The sequence below is a fragment of the Anoplopoma fimbria genome, chromosome 2, assembly GCF_027596085.1.
Source record: "Anoplopoma fimbria isolate UVic2021 breed Golden Eagle Sablefish chromosome 2, Afim_UVic_2022, whole genome shotgun sequence".
In the NCBI taxonomy this organism is placed as follows: domain Eukaryota; kingdom Metazoa; phylum Chordata; class Actinopteri; order Perciformes; family Anoplopomatidae; genus Anoplopoma; species Anoplopoma fimbria.
The window spans coordinates 14625190-14653017 of record NC_072450.1 but is presented as its reverse complement, the minus strand read 5'-3'; the positions used below and the strand labels follow the sequence as shown (position 1 = coordinate 14653017).

General features: G+C 39.3%; 2 protein-coding genes across 2 annotated transcripts; one reads left to right on the top strand and one right to left on the bottom strand.

Annotated features, from left to right (window-relative positions):
• Positions 1-1116: 1116 nt before the first annotated feature.
• kcnk2a (potassium channel, subfamily K, member 2a) lies at positions 1117-23506 on the bottom strand. Its single transcript, XM_054617023.1, has 9 exons — positions 23146-23506; positions 8815-8921; positions 8607-8719; positions 7659-7749; positions 6836-6953; positions 6403-6563; positions 4358-4544; positions 4072-4211; positions 1117-1455 (listed from the first exon to the last, which is right to left on the bottom strand). The coding sequence occupies exons 1-9, from the start codon at positions 23504-23506 to the stop codon at positions 1117-1119; spliced, it is 1617 nt and encodes a 538-aa protein (XP_054472998.1).
• On the top strand, positions 21281-27828 carry cgref1 (cell growth regulator with EF-hand domain 1). Its single transcript, XM_054618959.1, has 8 exons — positions 21281-21348; positions 23160-23546; positions 24359-24464; positions 24827-24901; positions 26028-26101; positions 26359-26483; positions 26708-26809; positions 27135-27828. The coding sequence occupies exons 2-8, from the start codon at positions 23537-23539 to the stop codon at positions 27384-27386; spliced, it is 744 nt and encodes a 247-aa protein (XP_054474934.1). The 5' UTR covers positions 21281-21348; positions 23160-23536; the 3' UTR covers positions 27387-27828.

The following is a 27828-nucleotide window of genomic DNA, read 5'->3' as shown; positions in this document are numbered from 1 at the left end:
CAGAAGCTACACAACCTCAAGGTTTAAGGCAATATTGAGACATACCTCTCTACTTACTCAAGGCATGTTTAAATGGTGGGAAGGAAGTTATACTTTGAAATGACTGATTACATTTTTTTTAACACAACTGTGGAAAGCAAAAGGTTTATACTTCTTGCAGTAGCTATTTAAAATAAATGTGTAAATTAGAAGATTTACCTACATAATACGTCAATACTACTTTTTAGTATTACAGTAGTTTGTGGTAATGATTATATACTATATAAAAGGTGGAAGTTACATACAGAAAGCGCACATGCTTTTTAGTTTCATATTTCAGATTGTAGTTCAAACAATAACATATCCCACCATCTCAACATTTTTACATTCTGCAATCATTTAGACAAAATCTTCCTCCCCCATAACACGCAATCTTTGTAGTTCCTCATCTTCTGTAACTTTTACAATTCTGATATCATCACATCCAACCATAGAGGCCACATCTCTGAAATGTCTTGTATTGTTTCAATTTACAGCCTATTGTGATTGTCAGTATCATTCTGCATTCTGAGAGAACATCGTCATAAGTTGTAAAGCTGTTTGGTAAAATGTATCCTATATTGTTTCAATTTAAAATATTGGAGTGCTGCAAACACAGACAGGCACCATGGACATATAAGGTCACCAGATACTGTTATTTTTATGCTACAGTATGTTGGAAATGTTAGTTTACTTCGTCCTTCAGGGAAGGGTTAATTGTTGATCCCAAGTCTTCATCAATGGGCAACTTGGCCTTAGTCAAAGATTGAAGTGGCATTTAGTTGACAGACACCCAGTTAATGCAATTTTCAACAAGATCAACTCATGTTCCAGCGTTCTTTTTCTTGCTCTTCGTTTCACTGGCGGGATGAGTGTTCTGAAAAGTGTCCCGCTGTCAAAGATCCACTGAGCTGTTCGTGAGCGAGGTTTACATCCCTGCAGAGGGGTCAAGATGTCCCTGCTGGGGTCACAATGTACCACATTCTCATTACTGCTTGCTTTGGGAATAAAAAACACTTAATTCTCAGCACAGATGCCACCGATGATGACAAATGGGAAGACCTCAAAAAGATTGATAGGTTGTTGACGGTCTTCTTCCTAGTTGAGGTGTTCAATGACTGAGATGTCTCCTCTCTCTGGGTCCAAACCGCTCATGTACAAACCGCCGTTTCTAGCCAGCGGTGTCATCAGGCCCTGCAGTCCAGCCTCCCTCTCGTTCCTGTCCAGTTCATCGTTGAGGTTGATCGACGCGGCCCTCTTGGGCAGTGTAAACTCAGGGCCAGGGCTGAATCCTAAATCAGTGGACAGTTTGCGTTTAATTGAGGCAGCTCGCTGGAACTTATCGTAGATCTCAACGCTAACACGTCGGCGTGTTTCTTTGAACTCCGCGGAGACATTAGCCGTCCACTCTGCAGCATGAGCTCGGATCTCTCCTACCTGTAAGGAAAGAAATTAAACTGAAGTAAGTAGAGAGTACAGAGGATACACAGGTTTGATTCTTGAAACTGTTGTATGCCTCATTTAAAAAAGTTAAAAGTTCCTGTTTTGATCACATTGTCAGTTAAATCGCTAACATTTGAAATTAATTTAAATAGAATAGAGATAAATAAAGTAGAGGAAAAAAGAGTAGAAGAAAATGTTTCTTTTTGGGGGGGTTTTGTATGAGGAAAGCGATAAACAACAGTGGTCCATTTTCCAGACACTTTCTGGGCAGCTATTGGTTTCCATTCAGTTTAATATATATGAAAATCAGGTCTTTGTTGGAATTTTCCATCTCAGTGATGTTTTGTTTATTTAAAGTTACAGTATATAATCTCCATGTGTTCATTTAAATTTGATGTAAACTGTGTGCACTGAAAAGTTGCTTGCTGTTTTTTTCATGGACAATAACATCCAAGACTTCACATGATGTATTTTATGAAGTCTACGTTTGACTGTCTTAAGTTGTCCTCTAAGTATTGTTTTGAATTAAAAAATGATATATAATTATATATAATTAATTATAGAGAGCCCCATAAACATCATACATTAATTTTGGAGACAGTTAGTAGTCATATCACACTTATATCTTTTGTGTTCAGCCTTTGATAGAGAAAGTACAGAGCAAAAGAGAACAGGGAGTGATGATGTCACTGACCAGGAAGTCAACTCAATTACATTAAAACAATGTATTTGCACTTAGACAGGAGTATTAATCAGCTCCATAAAAATATGACTCACACACACACACACACACACACACACACACACACACACACACACACACACACACACACACACACACACACACACACACACACACACACACACACACACACACACACACACAAGGCTGACTAGACTACATGTTACAATAACAAAATACAGATTATATGTATATTAAGTGTGAACACAGGCTGAGGTGAGCACGCTTACACATTTTTTTGTCTGACTTCCACAGCTGAAATATTTCATATCAAAAATTTTGTAAGATTTTTAAATCAATTTTGAAGAAATTTAATTTAGGGAGACACAGCCATAGCATTGCCGTTTTTATGTCTCAGTGTAAAGGGAATGAAACAACTCAACGTCTGTCTTCAGAAAACTGATGAATCTGATATGAGTAGAGTTTTAGTTGCTACACCGCATCGTTTTTTTAACTCAATATACCAACTTTATTACGACACCTGAATTGCCTGATTTAAAATGGAACAAACACTGTTTCACTGTGTCATTATTAAATGGTTTTGCCTTTAACATTTTCAGAGACAAGTCACATTAGTGAAACCAGTATATTCTGTACAGTACATCTTCTACAAATGTAAAAACAATATAACAACACTCAATGGCATGATGACAGGCCAGTTACTACTAATCAATACAGCCAGGTTTTCCAGTGTTGCTTCTGTCTTCATTCATTTATTATATACTGCAAATAAATCTACTTAAAATAAAAAATAGGCAGGTTGAAAAAAAACAAGATGAATGAACATGGAGGGAAAAAAATGGCAGACTGACTCTGAAAGAAAGAGAAGCAAAAAAGGTTTGTTTAACCAGGATATTAAAAAAGCTTAATGAGACACTAATGTGCTTCAGTCTTCTCTTAATATCCCATTAAAAAAGGGCCGGAGACATTCTGGTCTCGCTTCGGGGTAACAAAGGACTCGCACCTCAAACACTGCCTCTGGTTCTGACTATATCACCGTAATGATAATAACACACACACTTTTACAGGCCAGTAAGATTATCACACGTATCACAGCAGGACTTCAGCATGAGAACCCATGGAGAGCATTAGTCACTCACTCACTCACTCACTCTCTCACTCTCACTCTCACACACACACACACACACACACACACACACACACACACACACACACACACACACACACACACACACACACACACACACCCATACTGCATCAAACATCAGAACTTGACGATTGAAAACCAGTATCATTCGACTAATTATGTTTGACTAACACCATGTCATGTCAGCATGTTCTTGTCAAAGATGCAATTCTTAGTCTGTGAAACTCTTTCATGAGAAAATGTTTGTTAGTTAAGAACTCGCTGACCAAATCTATATTCACACCCACCTGCAGTATCACTACAACTCATACATAAATCTAATTACAACAAATGCCTTATCTATATAATTCTCCAGCTTTTTCAACTTAGGGTTCCTTCGAAAACTCCCAGATGTTCCTTTTTTGGAAACAACCAAATGTATTTGCATTACCTGTGTTATAATTACAGCACACACTGTTAGATTAGATGCATGTTCTGATAAGGACATCATCACACATTTTCTGAATGACCTCCCTCTCTCTGGAAATGCTCATGGTAATGGCATAAGACTGCATTGATGTGTTTGGATGGCAGACGGTGGATTGGATTAGAAAACAGTCTTATCATTGAAATGAAGTTAAGCAGAGGGCAAAAGTTGAAACACTGTAACCGTGTGGCATGAATAATAACCTGTGTGTCATTGCACTAAAAGAGATAAAGAGGGTGGGAAATGAGAAAAGGACAATGAATGAAGGAGTAAATGAAACCAGCAGTGTCATACCTCTTCTTTGGTCTTCTTGGAGATGACTCTGAGCCAGTCTCCTATCATGCTGAGGATGGCAGCAAAGTAGGCTAGTCCCACCAGGATCCAGAACCATACAACTGGTTTATAGTAATCTAAGTACTCTATATCTGAACCACCTAGACACGGAGACAGAGGCAGACAGAGACAATGTCACATATCAGTAGAATCCAACTGGTGACACATGCAAGCATTATGCAGAGAGACAGACGGGTTTAAAGGGCTTGTCTGTGTTGCTATTGAATCTCTGGCTTCGTGTTTGTACCTGCCACAAAGTCTCCAAAACCTATGGTAGTCAGGGTGATGACCACAAAGTAAAGGGACTCCAGCGCAGACCAACCCTCGATGTGTTTAAAGATGGCCGCTGGGAGCGCCACAAACAGCAGGCAGCCAAACAGCACAAACAGCAGGGTGGAGATGACCCGGATCTTTGTCTGACTGATGTCCCAATGCTGCAGGAAAGACAGAATCAAACAAATATCAGCAATACGATACCACAGGTACCTGTACAACTTCTAGAGATCTGATCTGTTTGTCATCACTGTAAACAGACATAAAGCTTCGGGGCTCAGTGTTCATCGTTTCTTGAAGGTCTTTGGACGTGAAAGTTGAGAAAGCATTATAAACCCTACGTTATTTGCCTCTTAACTTGAACTGTTGGAGGGGCTGTGAGCCGTTATTAAAATGGAGAAACCAGATAAAAAAAAAGTAGATGCTTTGAAGATCCAAACATATAAAGTTTACCTTGATCACCATTCTAATTTAGCATGTTGGCATGTTAGCATGCTAAATTTGCTAACTAGCGCTAAACACAAAGTATAGCTGAGAAAGATGGGGGTGTCATAAGTTTGATTGTTATTGTCAAGTGTTTGGTTACAAACCAAAATATTGAATGAAAGGAAACTTGACCTGATGATGTTGTTGGCGCTAAACAAAAAGTCAGAAGATCACCAAGGTGATAACAATATAATTAAACTAAATTAGACTTAAATGTTTGTTCCAAATTTCAGTGCAATCCATCCAATATTTGTTGGTACATTTCACTCAAAACCAAATGATCCCCAAAGTCAGTAGAAATCAATTTGTTTTGGTAAAACAGCCAGGCACTGTGGGCTGTAATAGCTTCATTCCATAAATTGGTCCCCTGGGTGCAGTAGAGAAGGAAGGACATTCACTGTATTCACTGAGGATGATGCTGCAGTCTCGCACAATCTGGACAGAGGGCAATAAGGCAAACACACATACAAACACACACTTACACAATGAACTTTTGTCCTCTTTCCTCAGCCTTAATCATAATATTCATTACTGAGTCCCTTGGGTGCCTTGAGAGCAGCAGCAGCAGATCGTTCTAAATTACACTCATCTGCTCATTTCATTCAAAGACTAGAAAGAGAATTATTCATTTTCAAGACGAGGAGGCAAATCATTAACAGCAACAACCTCAACTTAAAAAAATTAAACACAAACTGTGTGAGCTTTGTTTCTGTTATTGGGATGTGCAGTCTCGTGACAACATGTGAATGCTGAAGCCTCACTTTCAGGCCTGAACATTTTTGACAATATAAGAAAAAATTTACAAGAATACCTGCTTCTCATTCAGAAAGTTTTATCATTTTAAATAGCTTGGACCCCAGAATAAGATACTTTATATAGTCTAATAGCTGCTAAAAAACTATCTACTGTTGCTTTACATCCAGTTTTTAATCAAAACTATCAATTATTAGCAGTTTAAAGCAAATCCTCTCAGCATGTCGATCAGATGAAAGATGATTCATCCAAATGAAAATTCAGCTCAAAGGGTTTGTTCCAACTGCATCTAAAGTGGACCATTCACACACACACACACACACACACACACACACACACACACACACACACACACACACACACACACACACACACACACACACACACATACATACACACACACACACACACACACACACATACACACACATACACACATGCACACATGCTTTTTGTAGCCATTATTTTTATTTTATCTTCTAGACTGGCTCAGCCTGTAGATAATCTGAATTTAATGGATTTCTTTATGAACAGTTCAATAATTGATTCTCCAGTAAATTAACTATATCACAATATATATCAATGTTGTGTAATCAAATATTATAGAATCCAAACCATCTCACCCAGAGGATTATCACATAACATGGTAAATATATCAGGTGTTGTAAATGAGATCTAAAAGCTGGTGTTGGTGAGAAATTATTCAGACTTGTGGCCTGCAGACCATAAACGTATGTGAATTCTACTGTAAAATACAGAATATAAATACCCCGAACGCACCACAAACATTTTCTCCACTCTGGCGATGCCCTTGCCGAATATGGTGCCGAGCTGATCTCCTACTCCAGCCAAAAGGAAGCCGAAAAGAGGTATCCCTAGCAACGCGTAGATGATGCAGAAGATCCTTCCTCCTTCTGTGTGGGGAGAGCTGTTCCCAAAACCTGCAGAGAGGACAGAAAAAAAAATAGTCTTAGAATATAAATCACGATTTTATGCTTCCAAGCACAGTAAAAACACTTGTCCTGCAAGCTAATTCATTTGATCTAATGAGATGATATACTAAAGAAACAGGTGAGATTAATCAAAATGTGACTACCTGTGATTTTATGTGTGCTACATGATTGATTTCTTAATCAAAATTTGTAATTTTTTTAGATTGTACCCTTTGAACCCCGAAAGAGAGAGAGAGACAGAGAGTGTGTGTCTGTCCTACCGATGGTTGTGATGACAGTCCCAGCAAAGAAAAAGGCGGAGCTCAGGTCCCAGAGGCTGCTGTGGTTGGTCAGAGTCCCTGCAGGGTTCACCCCTGAACGAATAGCAGACACAACTTGCTGGAGGGGAGAGAGAGAGAGAAAGATTTGAGTTATCAAATAGTTATCATTGGACACTTTTAAATTCTGATTAAAAGACAATTGTGCTACTTTCTTGCTGCTGTACATTTTATAATTGAACATTTAAGCAGGTGATTTTGAGCCTTGTTTTTCTAGTAGTGGTGCAGGCAGGATCGTGTGTTTGTGTGCTTGCCTGTCTAATGAATTAAAGATATAATATTTAAAACTTGAGATGACTGTTGGCGAGACAAAAATCTAGAGCTGCCAAAATGATTGGTTTAAGGTGAATGTAGGAGCTCCAGAAGGGTTTATTAGTTCAGAATAGTTTAGAAAAACTGAAACAGAAACTGTGGGAGCTGTCCATGGTGCTGAAACCACTGCAGCTGTGCTGAATTTCAACTGGGTACACAACATCTATCCATCCATTATCTTTAATAACTTATCCTGTTCAGGGTAACGTGGGTGTTGGAGCCGATCCCAGCTGACAAAGCCAGGGTTCACCCTCGGCAGGTCGCCAGACTATCCCAGGGCTGACATATATAGACAGACAACCATTCACGCTTACACCCACACCTATGGGCAATTTAGATTCATCAATTGGACTGCGGGAGGAAGCCGGAGAACCCAGAGAGAACCCACGCTGCCACAGGGAGAACATGCAAACTCCACACAGAAGGCCCGTTTAGCCCGGGAAGGTCATGTCACCTTAACCAGCTCCTCCAGCTGGCTCTCGTTGACACAGGAGTGTCTGGACAGGAACTCCAGCTTCTGGGTCAGGATGGCCAAACACTGGGCACTAAGAGAGAGGAAGTACAGAGAGTGTGTGACGCTTACAAATGTTTATGATTTACTTTTATTGTTAAAAGTTTGAGTCACTGATCGATGACTGAAGAACAAATTATCCTAAATTAAAACACGCTGATTTTGTTTAAAAAATTCTAGCTTTGTTTTAGTTTGTATTTTGGTTCTAAACCATTCAGTGAAAGCAATCCAGCTGCAGCACTTTGAACTCTGTTACTGAAGCCAGTGTCAAAATTTCAGAACAGGACTAATGAGCTCTGTACTTCTACTGGAGTTGTCCAGTGGAGTATATGCAGTGGTATTAATGTCATGTCTTTATAAACTGTGGGAAATGTAGCAACATCCAGATTGCTGTAAAAGCCTACTGAATCTATAGCACCAAAGTCATTTGATGAAAGAGCTACATACATCTTGATGTGGTCTGTGAGGCTGTGATAAGAAATCTAGTTGTCCTGTAGGATTTTGGGCTAAATCATAAAGAGATTGAACTATAGAGGCCCAACTATTGAAGCCTGGGGAACCCCCATTATGGTGATCCACGCAGATTAATTAATGCCAGTTGCAACAACATAACCACTGCATTCAAGATACAACTTGACCGAACACAATTCTTTAACAGAGAACATTACACAGTTTTGCATTTTCAATTGTAATTTTATGATCAATGGCGTTTAAGACTCCAATTACATCCAGAAGCATGAGGGCTTTCAGACAAACATTATCAGAGGGGTTTAAGTGTCACTGAAGAAATTCCTGAGAGCTGCGAGAAATTTAGAGTAGATAGAATGTCAGTAACAGGAGTCTCTGGTAGTGAGGCAGACAGACAGGTCGACATATATTTAACCAGCTCACCTCTCGTGAGGCTGCTCCAGGGTTCTGAAGACTGCCGCCCCCATCACCAGGTAGAGAACCACCAAAAGAAATATGGCCGTCACCGTCTTCCACTTCATCACTGTGGCAACCACCTACAACACTTCAACTGATCAATCAATCCACAAACATACAGGAGCCCCCTCCCCCAATTACTTTTAAAATCTGTACTTCTGTCTATTTCCCTCACCTCGCTCTCCTCTCGGGGAGACAGTGTGATTGGCTTTGTGGAGAAGGAGAGGCGGGGCTTGCTGTTGTGAGTGGCGGATTTAGGGTCCAATAAGTCTGGAGCTGCCACTGTCAGGGGAAATGAGAAAATAGCATGGAGATTTTCTTCCCACACATTATCTCTACCCTCCCTGTCTCTGCTCTCTTACTCCGAGAGCAGACACTTAACATTTTTAGCTGTTCATTTTAGAAATCCTTATAAATAAATCACAGATGAGGCATTTAAATCCGAACACTGCTGAAAGCATGAAATAAGTACTGACATTTAATCTTCAGGTATTTTCCTCCTGTTCATGCTGCAACATGCTTCATGCAGCAGGAAGAAAGCGAAAGAGTGCCATGAGAGTTGTGTTTATAGGATGGATATGGAGGTTGCAGAAATAATAAAGCAGGGCTGAAAAAGGACGATAGAGATTGTTGATGTGTCTGGTGAGACAAGGAGGGATGGAGAAAGAGGGTGCTGAAGTGTTTGTAGTTTTTTTTTAAAGTACTTTTATGTTTATATTCCTTTTAAGCAGGTGAGTGTAAGAGGTGTGGTGTGGTTTCTGTTCAGTCACAAAACTTCTGTTTAACCAGGTTGGTTGTCCAAAGGTATTATGAACAGAGAGAACTTGACTAAGAACTGAATTTTGCATTTCTTGTTACATATTTTTTCAGTCAAAGATATTGGAAAGAGACACATTATAGTGGAGTCAGTTTCTCAGTTTCTCCAGTTAGCTTAAATGTTGATGTCTTATCTCTTGGCTCACCTTTTTGTACTTGATTAATTTGGACAGAACGTGCTGCCTCACCTGTTAGTTTGTTTGAAATTACTTATTGTTAATATCCTTTGAGTTATGTCTACATGCTATGCTTCTTGATTTAATGTTTGTGTGTGACTTCCTAACAGATCATGTTATAGTGTTATGGGGCTGTGCCAAAAACCAGAAGGTAAGAAAAACTGTTTAAAAGATGGAACTAAAGTGTATTTTGTTTTCCTGTATTAACTTGTGTTTTTCTATAATAAGGATCATGATGAAGAAACTTAAAGGATTTCTTCTATAAAAAGTGGATGGATTAATAATAAGGTAACTTATGTTGTTTTAGTTTATTATTGTTAGTTATGTGTGCATGGCAATATCTTCATTTATGTTTGTTTATTATACAGAATAAAAACATCCATTCATCCTCCATCTATTCATCTATTCATCTATTCCCCCTCACTCAATAAATGGTTAAATTGCTCTTGGATCCTTGTGTTTAATATGCATACCAGTTATAAGCTCTATGGTCTATGGACCTAACCATGGTGGCCCCGCCCCGGCCTATTGAGCATCTCCGGAGCATGAATGTGTGCAGTGTGTGTGTGTGTGTGTGTGTGTGTGTGTGTGTGTGTGTGTGTGTGTGTGTGTGTGTGTGTGTGTGTGTGTGTGTGTGTGTGTGAGGTGTCTGGAGAGGGGGATGAATGGAAGTTGAGAGAGGAAAGAGCAGCAGAGAGGAGGGGACGATATGGGATGTTCAGGAGGTGGAGTCTGTTCAGGATCACTTAGACAGAAGAGAATAAGAGAGAAGTGAAATTCTGACCAACAAAAAAAAGTAATACAAAAAGTGATGCTACATCTGGGCAGAGTTGACATCATTACTAAACCCACTAAACTGTAAAGGCCAAAGGAATATTTAATCAACAGATGGGATAACAAACACATGACTGTGATTTTCCTTATTTAGAATAAACTCAAATATAGCCCCCAACATGACCATTTTACAATATATTCCTGTTGCTGTGCAACAAGGTCACAATTGACTCTATATGGCTTTCACAAACTGAGATAAATTAAAATAAGCATTACTTTACCGTAAGCCTTTTTCTTTCTAAAATATTCAGTCTTTATGTTCAGAACTGTATTAGGATGAAAAAAGGTCAAAAGCACTAAAGTTCCACCTAAAGGTTTGACCAAAAATAAATAAACGTTATGAGCTGGTGACAATAAATAAAATTATCTTTTATCAGGTACAACTTAGAAGCACTCTCTTTTGCAAACACACACACACACACACACACACACACACACACACACACACACACACACACACACACACACACACACACACACACACATCTCAGTGGTCTTGTGGGAACTGAGTTTACTTAGATTTTTCTTTTTCTGGGGATGCAGTGCTCATGAAATATTTCTAAAATGTATCAGAATGATAAAACAAGTGAGTGTAACAACTGAAACTCCAGATGTTTAGGTGTTTTTGAGAACCAGTCATGTTGTTTGTCTGACAAGTTGAAATATTTTATCTTAATGAATATTCAATGGATTAAAACAAACATGCGTGGCAGTGCAGACACACACACACACACACACACACACACACACACACACACACACACACACACACACACACACACACACACCTGCATCTCTCCCTAGGTGGAGAAGTAAGAAAAGTTGAACAACTTGCATGAGGTTCAAAACAACATATATTTTTTACTGAAATATGCATTTTCAATGGTGTATAAAAAAATGCTGTGTGTGTGTGTGAAGTTCTCTCTCTCTCTCTCTCTCTGAGTACTTACTCCTTGTTGTTGCCTATCCAATGCCCTCCGCTCTCCTCTTCTCCTCATCCGACGCTCTCACTGCGTTTAGGGGAATCTTTCCTCCTCTGCGTGTCTCCTCCCTGCGGCGCTGAAGCGGGGGGACGAACAGGCGCTCCGTTTTTATTCCGCTCCTCTCCTCTATACTTTTACCGCTAATCGGACCCTGATGCTGCGCTGGCGAGGTGGTTTTATTTCATCAACATGTCACTTGAAAGAGCTTTCTCTGGCCTTTCTCTTCCAGTTCTCTAGCATCCGCTCCGCTCCGGCTGCGCTCTCGCTTTTGAGCGCGGCGGTGCGTCGGTGGGGCAACACCGAGAAGGGTGGAGAGAGGAGGGAGGGGTGGAGGTGCAGGACACAGGGAGGTGGTTCCCAGACAGAGAGGGAGGCCATTTACAGAGTTTCAGGAGTCCCATCTACATATTCTGTGACTTTGCTGCATGTTTATTCACTGGAGAAAATGATTCACTATTTAAGAGATCATTTGGCCACAAGTCTAACTCTCCTTCATGTTGCCCTCTTGTCAGGAGGGCCGTGATTGGTTATTTTATAAAGGCCCAGGTTTTTCTGCTGTACTTTTACAGATTAGATCTTTGTCCGCAACCTCTTTGGCTGTTGTCGCTCATAATGAGTCAGTGTCTCTGGACCCTTGTCACAAGTTGCACATGTTGCTTGAAGTGTGAACATCTCCACCAAAAAGTAATTTCACTTTCAGAACTTGTTTCATCTGGATAGATGTTGGAAGCTAGAGGAAGCAAAACTATCAAGCTTTTTGTAAAATAAATTTTTTTTGTGTATAGCAGAGCTTTTGAGTGTCTTCCTTACTGTCCCATTGATTGATCGTGTGACCCTTTGTAGGGGTCCCGACCCTGAAGCACAAAGCCATTGTTTGGAAGACAATATGGATGGATGGATATAGGCTAACATTTCATATATGAGGATTGAAATGGATTTTTTCCCCTACTTCTTTCCTACGTTTTGAATGGACTTTAGGATACTATAGATACACAAACATAATGGCTAGAAGTGTGCTAGATGGGGATGGAGATGTTTTGTTTTGCTTTCCATTGGAAAACAAAATGACCCACGGTTGGTCCAGTTTTTTTATACTGCAGCATGGCAACTATGCAATGGAATGTCGTCTGAATGTTTACCAGTAAAGGTATTCCAAACCAACTGGGTGAACACAAAGATGGTTTATTATTACATTCATCAACCACAATCAAACACATCTTATTTGCTTTAGGATATAAACCTTTATTACAGTCCCAATTTCACAGACTTTTTATTTTATGTGGAAAGATCAGAATAATTTCCAGACAGAAAAGAAAATGGGTTTGGGTTGTTGAAAGAGTCAGAAATATGATTGAGAGAAGAACAGGTGATTATTTAATCAGTCCACCCCTCCATACAGTGAGTCATTCTGTCAACAAAGAGAGTTGTTCAGCGCAGATGTTAATTGTCTCACATTCACATGTTGTTTCTGTTGTAGTTTCCGGAGAAGAGACAGGAAGGTGAGGAGGGGTTGAACCAGGTTAAATAACAGGTGTCTTAGTCCAGAAATAAGATGGCTATGTAACAGGAATTTAAACAGAGAAAATCAATGACAGTTCGCTGTTTTAAAGTTTTAACAATGACAAGTAGCAGCTGTTAAAGAACCTGTTGGCAACCAGTCTCCAGTTTGACCTGCACCCTCTTAAATATGGCAAATGAAGCAATCGAATGACTCTAAAAGACTGCAGTTCAGACTAATGAAGGCCCTGGAAGTTTATAGCGGCAGGATTGAAATGGAATTCTCAGCATGTATTGCAGTTTTGTATTACAGTTTTTCACAATTGTTAACACACGTTTCTCAAAACAATAACGGCTTTCTCAAAACTGCACACACAAAACTGAAAACCTCTCACACAAAATGCTAAACCTGACACTCCCTTTGCAAGATGACTCTTTGCCATCAAATCTCTTAACTGTTCACAAAATGGAACTTGTGTTTTCATTTGGTACACACAGCCATATTTTCAAATGACACACACATACCATTCATTGAGTACACACAACTAAGCATTTGCTGCACACTACCAAGCATTTACAGCACACTGAAGTGCAAAATTGAAAACACAATCATAGAAATGGAACACACCATATGAATGACAACGACTCTGGAGAATGAGCCATTTCTCCTTTTGTAAAATGTCTCAGTGTAGGCCTACTTTTTTCATAGTTAAACATAAAACAGCACACAAATATGCAGCAAAAAAAGTTTTATTTCGGTACACGCAGAGAACAGTACAGTACTGTAAACCGGCCTGACGGTCTGGACGTTCCTGAATGTAGCATGGTCAGCCAGGATCCTAGTTTGTATTTGTCGGAGTGTGATAGCGTTGTTCTCACGAACCATATTTACAATTTCAGTCTCCTGTTCGGCTGTGAAAGTGTGTGTTCTTCCTCCACGGTGTGGTTCTCTTTCAGTCCTGCAAAATACAAATACTGTGAGCACACTGTATTCTATTGATATGCAGTATTACAGCACACAAGGGTTCTCCATCCTGAAGGTTCTAATGATGGCAGCAACTGTGAAGCGGCTGAGATTTGGTTGGACCCTCTGGCCAGCCTCCCTCATGCTCAAACCATGGTTGAGCACATGGTCTACCACAGTGGCCCGAATCTCATTAGAGATGACCGTTCTCCTTCTTCTTTCTCCTCCTCCTCCTCCTTCTTCTCCTTGTCCTCCTCTTCCTCCTCCTCCTCCTCTCACTCTTACCCCTCTCCTTCTCTGGTTGTCGATCTCTTCAAAGTTCTCCATTGTTCACCAAACAAAACAGAGGCTCAAGGCACTTTTATGCTGCAGTCCTGATTGCAAATTGCTCAACAGACCTGAATGTTTAGAGATTTTAATATTTGTGTGTTGTAGGTTGATGCTTTGAGATTTTACTTGAGAAGCGTGTGCAACAACTGAACATTGTGTGTAGTGTTTTGACAACAAGGTGATGTGTAATTGACATCAGAGTGTAAAGAAGGAAAGTCAGAGTCTAATGCAGATAAGGGAGTGTGAAGTAGTGCCAAATTGGGTCGAGTGATTGGTACATGAAGTGAAGGTTGTGCAAACTGTGCCGAATTTTCGCTTTTTGTGTGTTAACAACTGAGAAAAACTGTAAACACCTATGCGTTAACGAAACTACTTGTATCCTGTTCATTTGTTTCTATTCTAAAATACAGCAATTCATCTGCTCTCTGGGATCATCTTTCAAATTTACACATTTACTTAAAACAATGTGATTTTTATGAGTTGACAATCAATAATGAACACTGATCTGGCCACATCCATCTCTCGTGCTCCACTGGTCTCCCTCTCTTTTTTCCTTTCCATCCCTCTTCCCTCTCTCGGTCTGTCAACCCCTGATGAGAAATTAATAGCAGTTTAAATGTTCATGTTTCAACCTCATGACTCAACCGTCTAAACATTAATTACACTCCTATTATACAGCTAAACATAGATACGTTTTTTGTGGCCGGCTGGGTCTCACTGAATGTGTGTGGGATTCGTAATTACGTGGAAGTTGCATGCCTTCTAACATACACACGTAGTCTTTGTGTATATTATTGTGTGTTTGTGTATATGAGTGTGTGTGTGTGTGTGTGTGTGTGTGTGTGTGTGTGTGTGTGTGTGTGTGTGTGTGTGTGTGTGTGTGTGTGTGTGTGTGTGTGTGTGTGTGTGTGTGTGTGTGTGGCAGGTATGATGTGTGTTGCATGCGAGCTCCCTCTGTTAGTGATACTCTGTGTTGACCTGCTTTATTTTAAGTGTGCACTGCACGTCTTTTTTACTGTGTGTGTGTGTGTGTGTGTGTGTGTGTGTGTGTGTGTGTGTGTGTGTGTGTGTGTGTGTGTGTGTGTGTGTGTGTGTGTTAAGGAGAGAGCATTATGAGAGTCACAGTCTCACCCTCACCTGTCTAAATTTGTCGACACACCTGTTGCTTGGTGCAAGCAGACATTCAGACCAGATTTGTCCCTGTTCTCTTACATTCAGCTGAACCTGCTGATCAGTAACTCCTGAACATTTTCTGATTTATGTTATATTGTAGAAGATATTATATAAAAGTATTTTTTTTATTGTACTGAACAGTTTGGAAAAGTATCAGACTGAGCATTTGAACTCAATCACCTGAAACTACAAGTTTTTTTTAACTATAATGTTTGTTGTATACGTCAGTTGATTTCTAAGTCTACTTCACACAGGGTGGTCTTCTGAACGAAAAAATACTGATTAATCATGCTTGACAGAAATATAATTTCAGTTGTGTTATACGTGCCTGTGTCTCTGTATATCTTTGTGCCTCGTGCAGCAGCAATCATTGCTTAATGATAGCAGTCAGTCCAATGTATGATAATAAGTGATGCTACTTAGTCATAGTCAATTTAGATAGCAGTGACCAAAAATAGAAGTCTTATTTTAGTTTATTTTCCATCATTTGTTATCAATGTTATGCTGTCTCTTCGAAGGGTAAAAACATATATAAATCTTTTCTGCTATGGAATGTAATTATTGAACAATTTATGGTCCACTGATCTGAAAACAAGATGGTATTGAAACCTTATATTAGTTTTACTATTCTGGGGATAATGAAACCCGAAGTATCGTGTAGACTTTTAATTATGAGCTGAACGAAAAAAAACAACAGCTGACTTGTGTCTGATTTTTAATTGTATGCAGCTGTATCAATTTATCAACCATTATTGTGTCATTCATACAGAAACACACAGTATCTATCTTTACCCTAAATAAAACACAGTAATTGCAAAAATTGACTTTCCGGTCAGTTCATAATGTTTTCATAGATTTTCGTAGATTTTTCCATCATATCTAAATCCATTGTCAGTGCATCTGTTTGAGACTTTGTCTGTATTTGTGTTTCTATGTGTGTTTGTGAGACAGTGTGTGCAAACAGTACATGTGTGCAAACACAGTATGTGTACTGCATATGCCTGTGTAGGTCTGTGTATCCAAGCAGCAGAATGGCTCTTATGGCCGATTGGTCCTGACAGTGGGGTCCCCCCTCAGATGCCTGTGGAGAAATTACCCTGGGTCCTTGTGTCCTGGCTGGACATAAGCCTGCAAGTAGACGTCCATGAAGCGGAACTGCCCTCTGTGTGTGAGTGTGTGTGAGTGTTTGTGTGTGTGTGTGTGTGTGTGTGTGTGTGTGTGTGTGTGTGTGTGTGTGTGTGTGTGTGTGTGTGTGTGTGTGTGTGTGTGTGTGTGTGCACAAGTACAGTAAGGGTTGCCAATGTGAAAGAGAAACATCCTCCATGTGTGAGTCTGACTCCGGTAGAAACTGCACTCTGTTTGTGTGTATGTGTGTGTCTGTGGTGTGTGTAGCCACTGTAACAGAATTTGTGCTCTCTCTAGTTTTCCAGTTGTAATGACCTGAACCTCCGAGGACTTAGCTTGTGGAATGTGACAGCAACTATTTCAAACAAACTCATAGCATGGAACTGTCCTGTGTGTGTGTGTGTACATTGCAGGTCTCACAAAACCTTTGACTCATTGAACACATAGACTTTGTCCCAATCTGAGTTGACTGTATTTTAACACTGGTTTTTATTAGCTGTCAGTTTTCAAGTCACAGGTTGTTAAATATTTTAAAAGGTTAGAGCCCAAGATTTAATTTATATTTCAGTATTTTGTTCCCCATATCCATCCAACATCCATCTTTGCTTCACATTTCCCACATAACAGGTCAACCTAATGTAGCATGAGGGACTGTGTTACTAAAGTTAGCAGCACTCCATTTCTTCTCAACACTCTACTTCTCATTAGTTATATGAGTAGATTGAGTAGAATCAGTGTTGTGTGATTAACATGACTAACAACAAGCACCAAGAGGTAAAAACAGACTAACTGACGGCCTTTAAAAAAGTTCCATCTGAGGTCGCTTTGAGTTGCGGCCTCAGACGTGTCGTCCGCAGTGACAATGGAGGTTGGTGTTGTTACGGGAGGCCCATGCAGTAGATATCAATGTTAGGAGGACGTGTCCACATGAGCAGGAATGGCCGTTAATATTGCCATTATAACGGTAAGCGCCTGTTGATATTATATTGGGGTCCAGGGTTAAAAATAGCTTGCATAGTTTTGACTGTTGGGGCCAGGAAATAGTGGAACCTAATCCTTGTTACATAACTGAATGGAGGGTTTCTGTATAGGACGTGTGTGTGTGTGTATGTGCAGGGGGTATGTGTCCACAAGTGTACAGGCTTGTGTGAGTATGCATATGAATGCACTTGGGCTATGCTAAAAACAAACAGAGCCATGCAGTTGCGTGACATGGTGCTGGGAAGCGGGAACAGCCATCAGAAAATACCATTTTTACTAAGCAGCTGGAGTTTTTTTTAAGAGGGTTAAATGTACACCCAACCACATTTAACATGTTACTGGTGCTGTTGCCTGGACTGTGTACAGTACGTGGGCAATATTACATGCATAACATGCAGTATCTCCAAATGAAATAATTGGACGCCATGCTTGAGAATTATGTGCGCTGGCAATGAATTTGAGGCTAAGCCTTTAATCTATGGGTCAATTTTATTTTAATTTTATTATTTGTTTATGGTCTCAGTTGCGACTAAGTCCATGTGCTATGTACAGTCTCTGATGTGCACAGCCGTTAAAGGGAAACCCTTAATAAATAGATGGAGAAACATAATAAATGCAGATGCTTCCTTACAAGTCTAATGATACAAGGTAATGGCAGTTTTCGTTTTAAAGACATTTGGAAAGCACATATTTAATGAATGTGATGTTCCTGTAATGGACCAAATGAGGAAATAAAAAGAGATATAGAGACTTAGAAGCCAAATAAAGCTTTAGACTTTGGGTCTAAAGGACAAAATGCTTCACGGTCAACTAAAAGTGACAATGGCCATTACAACTGTGTACGGAGGATAGAAAAATACATGGAGTATAAAAAAGAGGGAGATCGAGACGAGGGAGTTGCAAAGGGAGAAAGATGAAAGGTCAAATTAAGATTTAGGCCTGACAGCAGAAGAAATAGTTTGAAAATATAATCTATTTTTGTGTGTGTCTGTGTGTTTGTACAGACGTGTTTGAGTTGAGTTGTTTTACTCAGCCCGATAAATGGACTATTACCCATATAACGGCACACACACAAATAAACTCTCTGTCTAATCTTTACGAGTTAACCATGACAGAAGGTCAGTTCAAGCAGTGTCATTCCTGATCTCATCATTTTGGGATATTTGTTGATCCCAAAGGAGAAATCCATTCTCTTCTGACGAACCTGCTTCAAAGTCATTTCACATAACTCTCAAACCTCAGTGGGTTAAGTGGTCGTGTTTTGGGCTCATACTTACATTTTGTTTTTCACTGACTGTGGTCAAAAGCCAAATTATTTTGTTGTATGCATTTGAATTCCAGCGTTTCAAGTATTATTTAACATTTGTCATGAGAAATTTTGTCATGTTTACTCACGTCAGAAGTAATTTAACTATTCTAGTACGGGCAATGACTTGCAGCGATATGGTAACATTGACAAACTGACATGTGCATAAAGATGAAACTTTAAGCCTCAGAAGCAAGCTGGAATGCAATTTACACAGAAATACATCAAATCTGTCAAAAACTAGTGGAACTGCAATTAATGACGATTGACAGAAACCACCTTTAGAAACAAACAAAAACACACTTGTAGTTGCCCACACATTTCTGAGGACCAAGGAGGGAAGTGTTTGTCCTTTTACTTGAAACTCTGACACTCAAACCTATGATGTGGAAAGCTGAACTTAGTCAAATTCTACTTGTGAATGACACTTTGTCCGTCTTAAACCCTGGTCAGAATATAATCCTTGCATGTTTATCAATAAGAAAATGATAGTCAATGATGATACATATATGTGTAGTTAAGATGCAGTTCAGTTTGAAGAAGGGAAGAACACAAAATGAACATGTCTGACAGAACCCATCAGCATGATTAAGAGAAATATATAACAAAAGTGAAGAAAAACTTAAATCTATATATAATCTGCTGTTTCTGTGTTTGACAAAGGAAGAAAAATGTCCCCTTTGGGGACAATGAACAGATGTAAAATATTTATCAATGAGATGTGATTAACAAAAAAACACATTACACTCCCTGGGGAGCCAGTGGAAGATCAGCAGGATAATAAGACTGCACAGCTAGGAGATAATACTGGGTAATTTACCTTGACCTGTCTATGTGCGTATGAGTGTGTGTGTCATGGGTGAATTATAAGACAATTGGTCCCTTGGCACAGACAAAAGGCTCAGCCGTTTCTCCAACATAGAACATTGACTTAATAGTTATTTAGTAGCTTTTTGTTGTTGTTTTGTGTCTCTTTCCAACTATTCAGTCTGACTATATTTAAGTTTTTGATGGTTTTTTTTATTAAGTTTTGTACTTATCTATTATACATTTACTGTGTGATTTCATATGTATTATACTTGTTCTGATCTTGTTTTTTTTACTTATGTCCCTTGTTTGTTCATTTGCACCATCCACTCTTCTGCTGTAATCCTGCAAATTTCCCCGCTGTGGGATTTATGAAAGGATTATTTTATCTCATCTAATCTTTGTATTGGCTTTGTTTCTTTTTGTAGTTATTGTGTGTCTCTTTGTAGACAGTTTGCATCTTTCTGTAGTTTTTTGTCTCTATGTGGTCATTTTGAATCTCTATGTAGCTTTTGTGTGTCTCTTTGTGGTTGTTCTGCCCTTTTTCATTGTACTTGTGAGTATCTCTGTGGTCTCTTCAGCTGTTTTGAATCTTTTTGAGGCACTTCCTGGTTGCTAAGTGTCTCTTTGAGTTAACACTTTGTAGGTGAAGCCTAGTGGACTCCCAGATAATCTAGGTCCCTATCCCTGTGCCCAATAGGCCCATTCAGTAATCCAACCTTGTTGTGTGTGTGTGTGTGTGTGTGTGTGTGTGTGTGTGTGTGTGTGTGTGTGTGTGTGTGTGTGTGTGTGTGTGTGTGTGTGTGTGTGTGTGTGTGTGTGTGTTTGTGTAAACTGGCACATTAGTGTATTATACTAATATTTAATTGAGCTATTGTAATTGATTTGATTAATGAACCATGAAGGTATTTTAACCTGTCACACAGGTCTCATCCTGAAATTATTATAATAAGCGTTTTCATTTCCATTTGTCAGACCCATTTAAGTGTTTTTAAAAAAAGTACATATATATAAGTACATTACTTTTGGCTACTGAGCAGCCTTTCAACAAAGATTTGACTTTTGCCAGATAATAGTCCGTTATCAACATGGCATGTGTAAAAAAATTCTATATATTTATGATATATTTATAATATTTTGAATTGTCTAGTATAATATAACTAATATAAAATACTTTACTAAAAACAATTCAATTAAAGAGTTACTGGGACATCTTGTGGTCCAGTAGGTGAAGTGCAGACCTCTGGCTACTCATTACAGTCAGTCATTTTTTTTTTAGCAGACTCTCTGTGTGTATCTGTAAAAGTAAAAATATGCAAATACTTTATTTCACACAAGGGGGTTTACAATTCGCCACATTAATTTGCAAATTGTATCTTGCTGTTTTTTTCATTTGATGCGGCCACGGCCCTCTTCATATAATGCTAACACATGTGACTATATAACTGTGTTATTTTTCATTAATGTCTAAATGAAACTAAAGTTTAAGACCTGAGTGAAACTAGGTATGTCATTTTAGCAAACATTAATTTAAGGCTGTAATACGGATAATCTGTGTAGGAGCTCACTTGTGTATTTAGCCTGTTATCTTTTTTATTGTTTATTATTTGTAAGGTAGTATAGTATTGGGTCCCACCACTTCCGGTAATACGGAAGAGGCGTGTGGTTTCACTTTATTTACATGTTCACTTGGACAGGCTGGAGGAAGAAGAAGACGGTAAGCAAGTTACTGCTTTTTATTATCTTAGTCTAATAAACTGCATAAAATGCATTTAGACAAGGTGTGGGTTGTTTGAACGCGTCACTCATTCAAGAGCCTTCTAGCGACTTTCACTGATACAATTCGTGACTGTAAGTCAACAGAAAACAGCTGCATGGACGGGACTCTGTGATGATGGTGGATGATCACATTAGATCTCGGAGTTTTGGATTGATGGACATTATTTGGGTCATTTGGACTGTTTCCCTTCTTCAGCTCGGACAGCTGACCTCAGCCTGAACCACGCAGTGTAAACCCTGTTGACAGCAGCTCTGTCTATTTGTTTGTTTGTTTGTCCATTTGGGATTATTGATTTTGGCTCGTATGGGCTTGGTAAGCCGAGGTTCTGGGATGGTTTGACTGGTTGTAAAAATGTGGCTGCTAAACTCTGTTGAGTTGAAAATGAAGCATTACAGACAAAGTTGAGTTGATGAACAGTGCATGTTGGAGACAAACGAAATGGAGATCTCTGGGTCAAGGTTACAACCAAGGCATTGGCTTACAATATTGATTTCTTCCAAAGGGACGTCAGTAAAATGTATAAAAAGAATTAAACTGCTCACACATGAAATTAACGAGCTATTTTAAAAAAGGATGATAGGTCAGAGGACACTAAACTCAAACTGGAAAAACTGATTCAGCTGTATGAAAATGCAGAAGCACGGGAGTCACTTATTGTATTGTGTGTTAAGGGGAACTTGCTTGAACACAACTCGAATTTTACATAAGATGTCAAACAATGATTCTTTGAAACTGGAAGCCCCTTACAGCAAACAGGTCATGCAACTGCAGATTTATTAATTGCAAACTCAGACATTTCCCCAATTTCACTTGAGGAGGCACTTGTTGAAATAAAGGACACATTTCCCCCGAAATGATGCTCAACATTCTATTCGTCCTCCCAGTCAAACATTAAGGTGATATCTGACATACAGGACTAAATACAACCAAGTGACAGGATGTAAAATGTTGTAGAAACAGCAAACAAAGTCGTTTTAGCTCAAGATCCTGAATTTCCAGCTCAACATGTATAAAGAAGAAAACTGCTTAAGGATAAACACGTCTTGGAAGAACAGGAAGAGCACTTAAGGAGGAAAAATTAACAGCTGGAAGCAAACATTGCTGCAACCATGGCCAGAATCAAGGAGCTAGGAGCCTCAAGCAGATCCTAAAGCATCTGATTGCACAAAGCCATATGGAGGTTTAAATGGTTTAAATGGATGTTGGAAAAAATATTCAAAATGGGATCCATTCAATTATTTAAAAGTTTTGACTGAGGCATAGAACCCCAATGTGCTTATCTTGGGTTCTCCTGGATATAAATATTTTTTCTGCTGCTTATTATTCACAACATTTAATGTTTTATTTAATTCCATGTCACTATGTGAATGTTAACCAGAATGCATATGCTTAATGAGTACATGTGTGTTACAGTACCAGTCAAAAGTTTGGACACACCTTCTCATTCAACTACATATTCTGGTTTGTTGAGCATTTGTTTGTTTACCACATAATTCCATATGTGTTCCTTCATAGTTTGGATGTCTTCAATATTAATCTACAATGTAGAAAAAAAAATAAAGAAAAATAAAGAAAAACCATTGAATGAGAAGGTGTGTCCAAACTTTTGACTGGTACTGTACGTCAACACAATATTTCAGTCACTTGATTTTTCATAATGACTCCTCCATAAAGAATGCAAAAGCAGTTCAGGATAAAGAAAAATGGGTCAAAAAAAAAAAAAAAATGTCCCACCTTTATGCCTCCAGATATTGAGGAGGAACCCTGCAGGTCTATCTCCTACAGCTGTGCTTGTGATGTAACCGGTGTGAGGCTCACTGGGCCCACATTGCATCGCTCCTCCCGCACTACCGGGGTCGGATCCGTCGGTGAGGACGTGGCGTGACGGAAAACCCGGAGAGAGGAGCGCAACGTCAGTCTGCCTGCGCAAACTCAGTGACACGACAGCGGCTCTGCTCTTCCACGTGGACCCCGTCATTGACCAAAACACTCTCCGTGGCAGGCCTCCGCCGCTGCGCAGTGCAGACCGGTAGAGCAGGGCGGAGCGGGCCAGAGGTGTTCTCCAGATGTGAACCTTAAAGCGCAGAGCCCACATTAAAGAGGTTTTACTTTCCAAACATCAACTATGCAGACAGGTAGGCTCATTATCACCTGGAGATTCAGACCGGAGTATCACAGCGTTTATTCATCCAGAGCGCAGTCAGTGTGCGTTGTGTTACTTCACTTCATACATCACATATTTATACATCCTAATGCATGCGTAGTCAATAGGCTGAGCAAGGCTTCCACGCCCTGATATTCATTGTTATATTAATACATGGCTGTATTGTCAAAGCATGACAACCATAAAAGTCCATCGAAGCCCATCAGTGTTAATAGTGCATGTGTGCTTCTGTCCAGGCTGCGTTACAGCTGCAGCGGGCTGATGTGTGCGTGAGTGAGGCTCGCTTTGTTAGCATCGCTGCTCCTCCGCACGGGGAAGCTGCAGTCACCTTAGCTAGTTTGTCATTCTGTATATATATATATATATATATATATATATATATATATATATATATATATATATATATATATGAATTGGTTTTGACAAGATCTACCATCTGTGTAACTGAAAGGGAGCAGGATTGCAGCACAGTTATTTCATACAATGATTGTTTTTTTTTTATTTGTGCTGAGCAGATGTTGCAAGTAGATAAAACAAAATGACTACCAGGTTGAGAGTATGTAGATGTATATTAGCAGATACTTACAACATGAATCCACCTCCTATGCCCCAAAGAGGGAGCAGGTCTGTATGTTAATTGTGTTGTTATTTTATTTTTTTAAGATGCACTCTGGTCATAATAAATCTTTGACATTTGGGCAGACAAATTCATGATGGCATCCTATCACTGATTTTCTCGCAGATGTGATGTGAGGTTATAACATGGCTATGTTGTGCTTGTAGGTTTGTTCATGGAGTCTCACCTGGCCAGGTTGGGCCCATGTGTCCTGTCCCTGTACCTGTTAATACACTTGTGCCAGGCTGCACCAGGTCTGCCTGGGTCAGAAAGGTAACCGCACCCCTCTAGTCCCTAAGTTTTTACTCAATTTTATCACACATTCCAAGACCCAACATTCTTTTTTTTTGCCTTTCACATAAATAAGCCTTCTTTTTTTTATAGACGCAAGAAATTAATTTATACAATAAACATGTCAACAAACAATGCAATATCATAATGGACAAGATTTACATATGACACTGTATATTTGAAGCAGACCTTTTGCACAACATGGCAAATTAAGTATGCCTCATGTACAGTTACAGCAAATAAAACAAAGTTTGTTTCACCTGCTGCATTCACCTATTATAGACAATGCATTTAGATCAAGGCAATAATGACAAAAAGCAATATATTTTTCTTTTATATTTCAGGGAGGAATCAGTCGATGGCCATCCCTCTTCAGTAACAGTAGCCAATCCATTTGGCTCCGGACAAGAGGACCGCAGGTTAGTGACACATGAGGATGATGATGATGATGATGCTTTTTTTGACCATACATTTGCTCTTCATTGCTTTCTTGTAAAGAGAAAGCGTTGACTGTCCTTTTCCCCTCAGTATGTGTAAATGTCGCACTCAAAATTCAGCTTGAAATCTTTTTCTCAGAGGATGATAAAATATGTATTACATGGAATGAAAGTATTTACTGTCCTGTATTGTTTTGATCCAAATCTGTTCAACATGCAGTGTGCTTTAGTGGACTGTAGCTGCTGTCTGGTTAGTCACTGGACTTTGGCTGCTGTGTTGTGCTAATGATGTGGCCTGTGCCATAAACTGATAAGATTACATGTGCAATAACATTTTATGCTCTATGTTGCAATTATAATGTGTTTTTCATTCATGACGACTGAGAAAATCTAGAGTATCCTCATACATATTGCAAATACAATAGCTTATCTTTGGTATCTCAGCCCACATCATCTGTTACTGTGTTTGCAGTAGTGTGTGAACTGACACTTTAAGAATCACAGGTTTAATTTATTCAGGAAACAAAATGAAAGACACAACCACTTTGTTGACTTTTCTTGTCAAAGAGTTTGTTGTTGGTGACAATATGGCTGCATCTTCTCTCCCCTGGCTGATGAGAACAATGGATTTATTCACTACTGTATCATCATATTAGCTCACGTCTATTGTGTGTATGACCAAAACAAAGTTAGTCAGCTTTGTAGAATAGCAGCTGATGGGTTATCCCCCCCCCTTTCTATCTGCTTTACGGTCAATGTGATAGGTTCCAGGTTTCCAAAACAACTGGAAAATCAGCAAATACAGGGATAACGTTCCTTTATCACAATGGTTTTTGATTCATGTGTCAAGACTTTTTTCTATGTAGCCACAAATCCTGCCCTCTTGTGGCTGAAAATAAACAGAATCACTACAGTACCTTCGCTTATAAATCTAGAGTAATAATAGAGAAAAATAGCAAAGGGAGATTTTACAAAATTAGATATTTTGATCCTAATTTTGTCTTTCTCTTTTGTTTCTTAGTCTGATTGTCTGACTCCTGAGTGTTAATTCCTGGCTCTTACTTTTTACTGATTAATTGATATCTCCTCTGTGCCATGCATATCACAGATTGCTGCAAAGTTACATTCAATCGAGTCTGAAGGATGGCCAAGGAGAACCAGAAATCAGCACCTGGGAGCAAGGTAGACATCTCCACATGCTGGTCTAACGCTTAAATAAAGTCTAACACAAGGCTGACCCTTCGACCATCATTACCAGATGTAAAATATAATATAGCTGTTTAGTGAAATATTGAACTATGTCTCAGGTTCTAATAAAGTTTTGTTTGTGTGTATACATTAAGGAGGTTTTATACCGTACATCCTCTGCAGTTATACTTCAGCAGTATATCAAATATGTTTGGTATTAAACATGTTAATCTTCTCTTGCTTTGTGTCAGAGGTGTTCTTCCTGTTTCGTCTCTATGACTACGATCGCAGTGGGCTGCTGGACGGCTTGGAGATGATGAAGCTACTTTCAGACTATAACTCCTATCATACACCTGGAGTAAAGGCCAATCAGCAGGTGAGGTGTAGTAGCTGTCTATTGTACATACCCAACACTTTCATACTTTTTGTCCTGTTTATCTGACCTGAGTTGTGTGTGTGTGTGTGTGTGTGTGTGTGTGTGTGTGTGTGTGTGTGTGTGTGTGTGTGTGTGTGTGTGTGTGTGTGTGTGTGTGTGTGTGTGTGTGTGTGTGTGTGTGTGTGTGTGTGTGTGTGTGGTGTGTGTGTGTGTTCTGACTCCAGGTGGTGTCTATGGTAGATTTTTTACTCCAGAGTCAGGATTTAAACCAGGACGGCCTGTTGGCCCCATCCGAGCTGCTGTCTCCTTCATTACCTCACACACAGGTACTGTACATTTACACTACTTTCTTATGTAATGTGATGATTGCCATGAAATTTTAAACATGAGTTTGTTCGTGAAAATTACGAATCATGTCAAAGCAATCCCAACTCAAGAGCTATACTATGTAGCAAGTGTATGAAAACAATCCAAACTATTAATATATCAAACATATGACATAAAATCCATTTATTTTTGACAGGATACATGATGATCGGATTAGTTTCAATGTTTTACCACCAATAAACATTTAATTTGGAGTTACGGAGCGGTTTTATTCTTTTTATATTTGTGGTTGACTGCAGTAACAACTCGCTGTTTCCACCACAGGACTCCAACAACAACAATGCACCTCACCCCGGTCCTGATGAGGAGAAGGCCGGAGCAGCTGAGCCCAGAGAGGAGGCTCATAAGGAGTTGCAGCCTCAAGATGAAGAGCATCTGGAGATTAAAACAAAAGAAGAGGAAATCATACACCAAGTAGTGGATGAACAGCATGGACAACAAATCCCAGAAGCCCCAGCAGCAGAACATATACAGGATCACAAGGTTCCTGTTCATCAGGGGCAGCCAGAGATGTGAACATAAACGCACACATTGTGGTCCACATAATAATTTATCTTGAGTCAGCAAACTGTTGAGTGAGTTAAAAATACCACTAAGAAGACCACTTATTCTCCACCACCACAAATCTGTCTCTTGACTAGAATTCTGAGATACTTCTATCAAGTTCATTTGACTGTTAGACACTAAGATGGTTGTTTGATTAAAAGGTGGATGTATTGAAAGTATTCCTGTTACTTTTAAAACCATTTTTCTACAACCAGTAACTACTGGACTTAATTATGAATGCCAAGGTTTCTATAACTGTAAAAGGGACATAGGTCCTGAATTCAAAATGCAATATTATTCATATTCGTGAAACAGAAGCCATCCTTAATGGATAAAAGTACATTTCAATATTTTGTTCCCAGCAAGGGAAATAGTTGATTATCTTATGTTAGATTTTCTTTTCTTTTCTTTT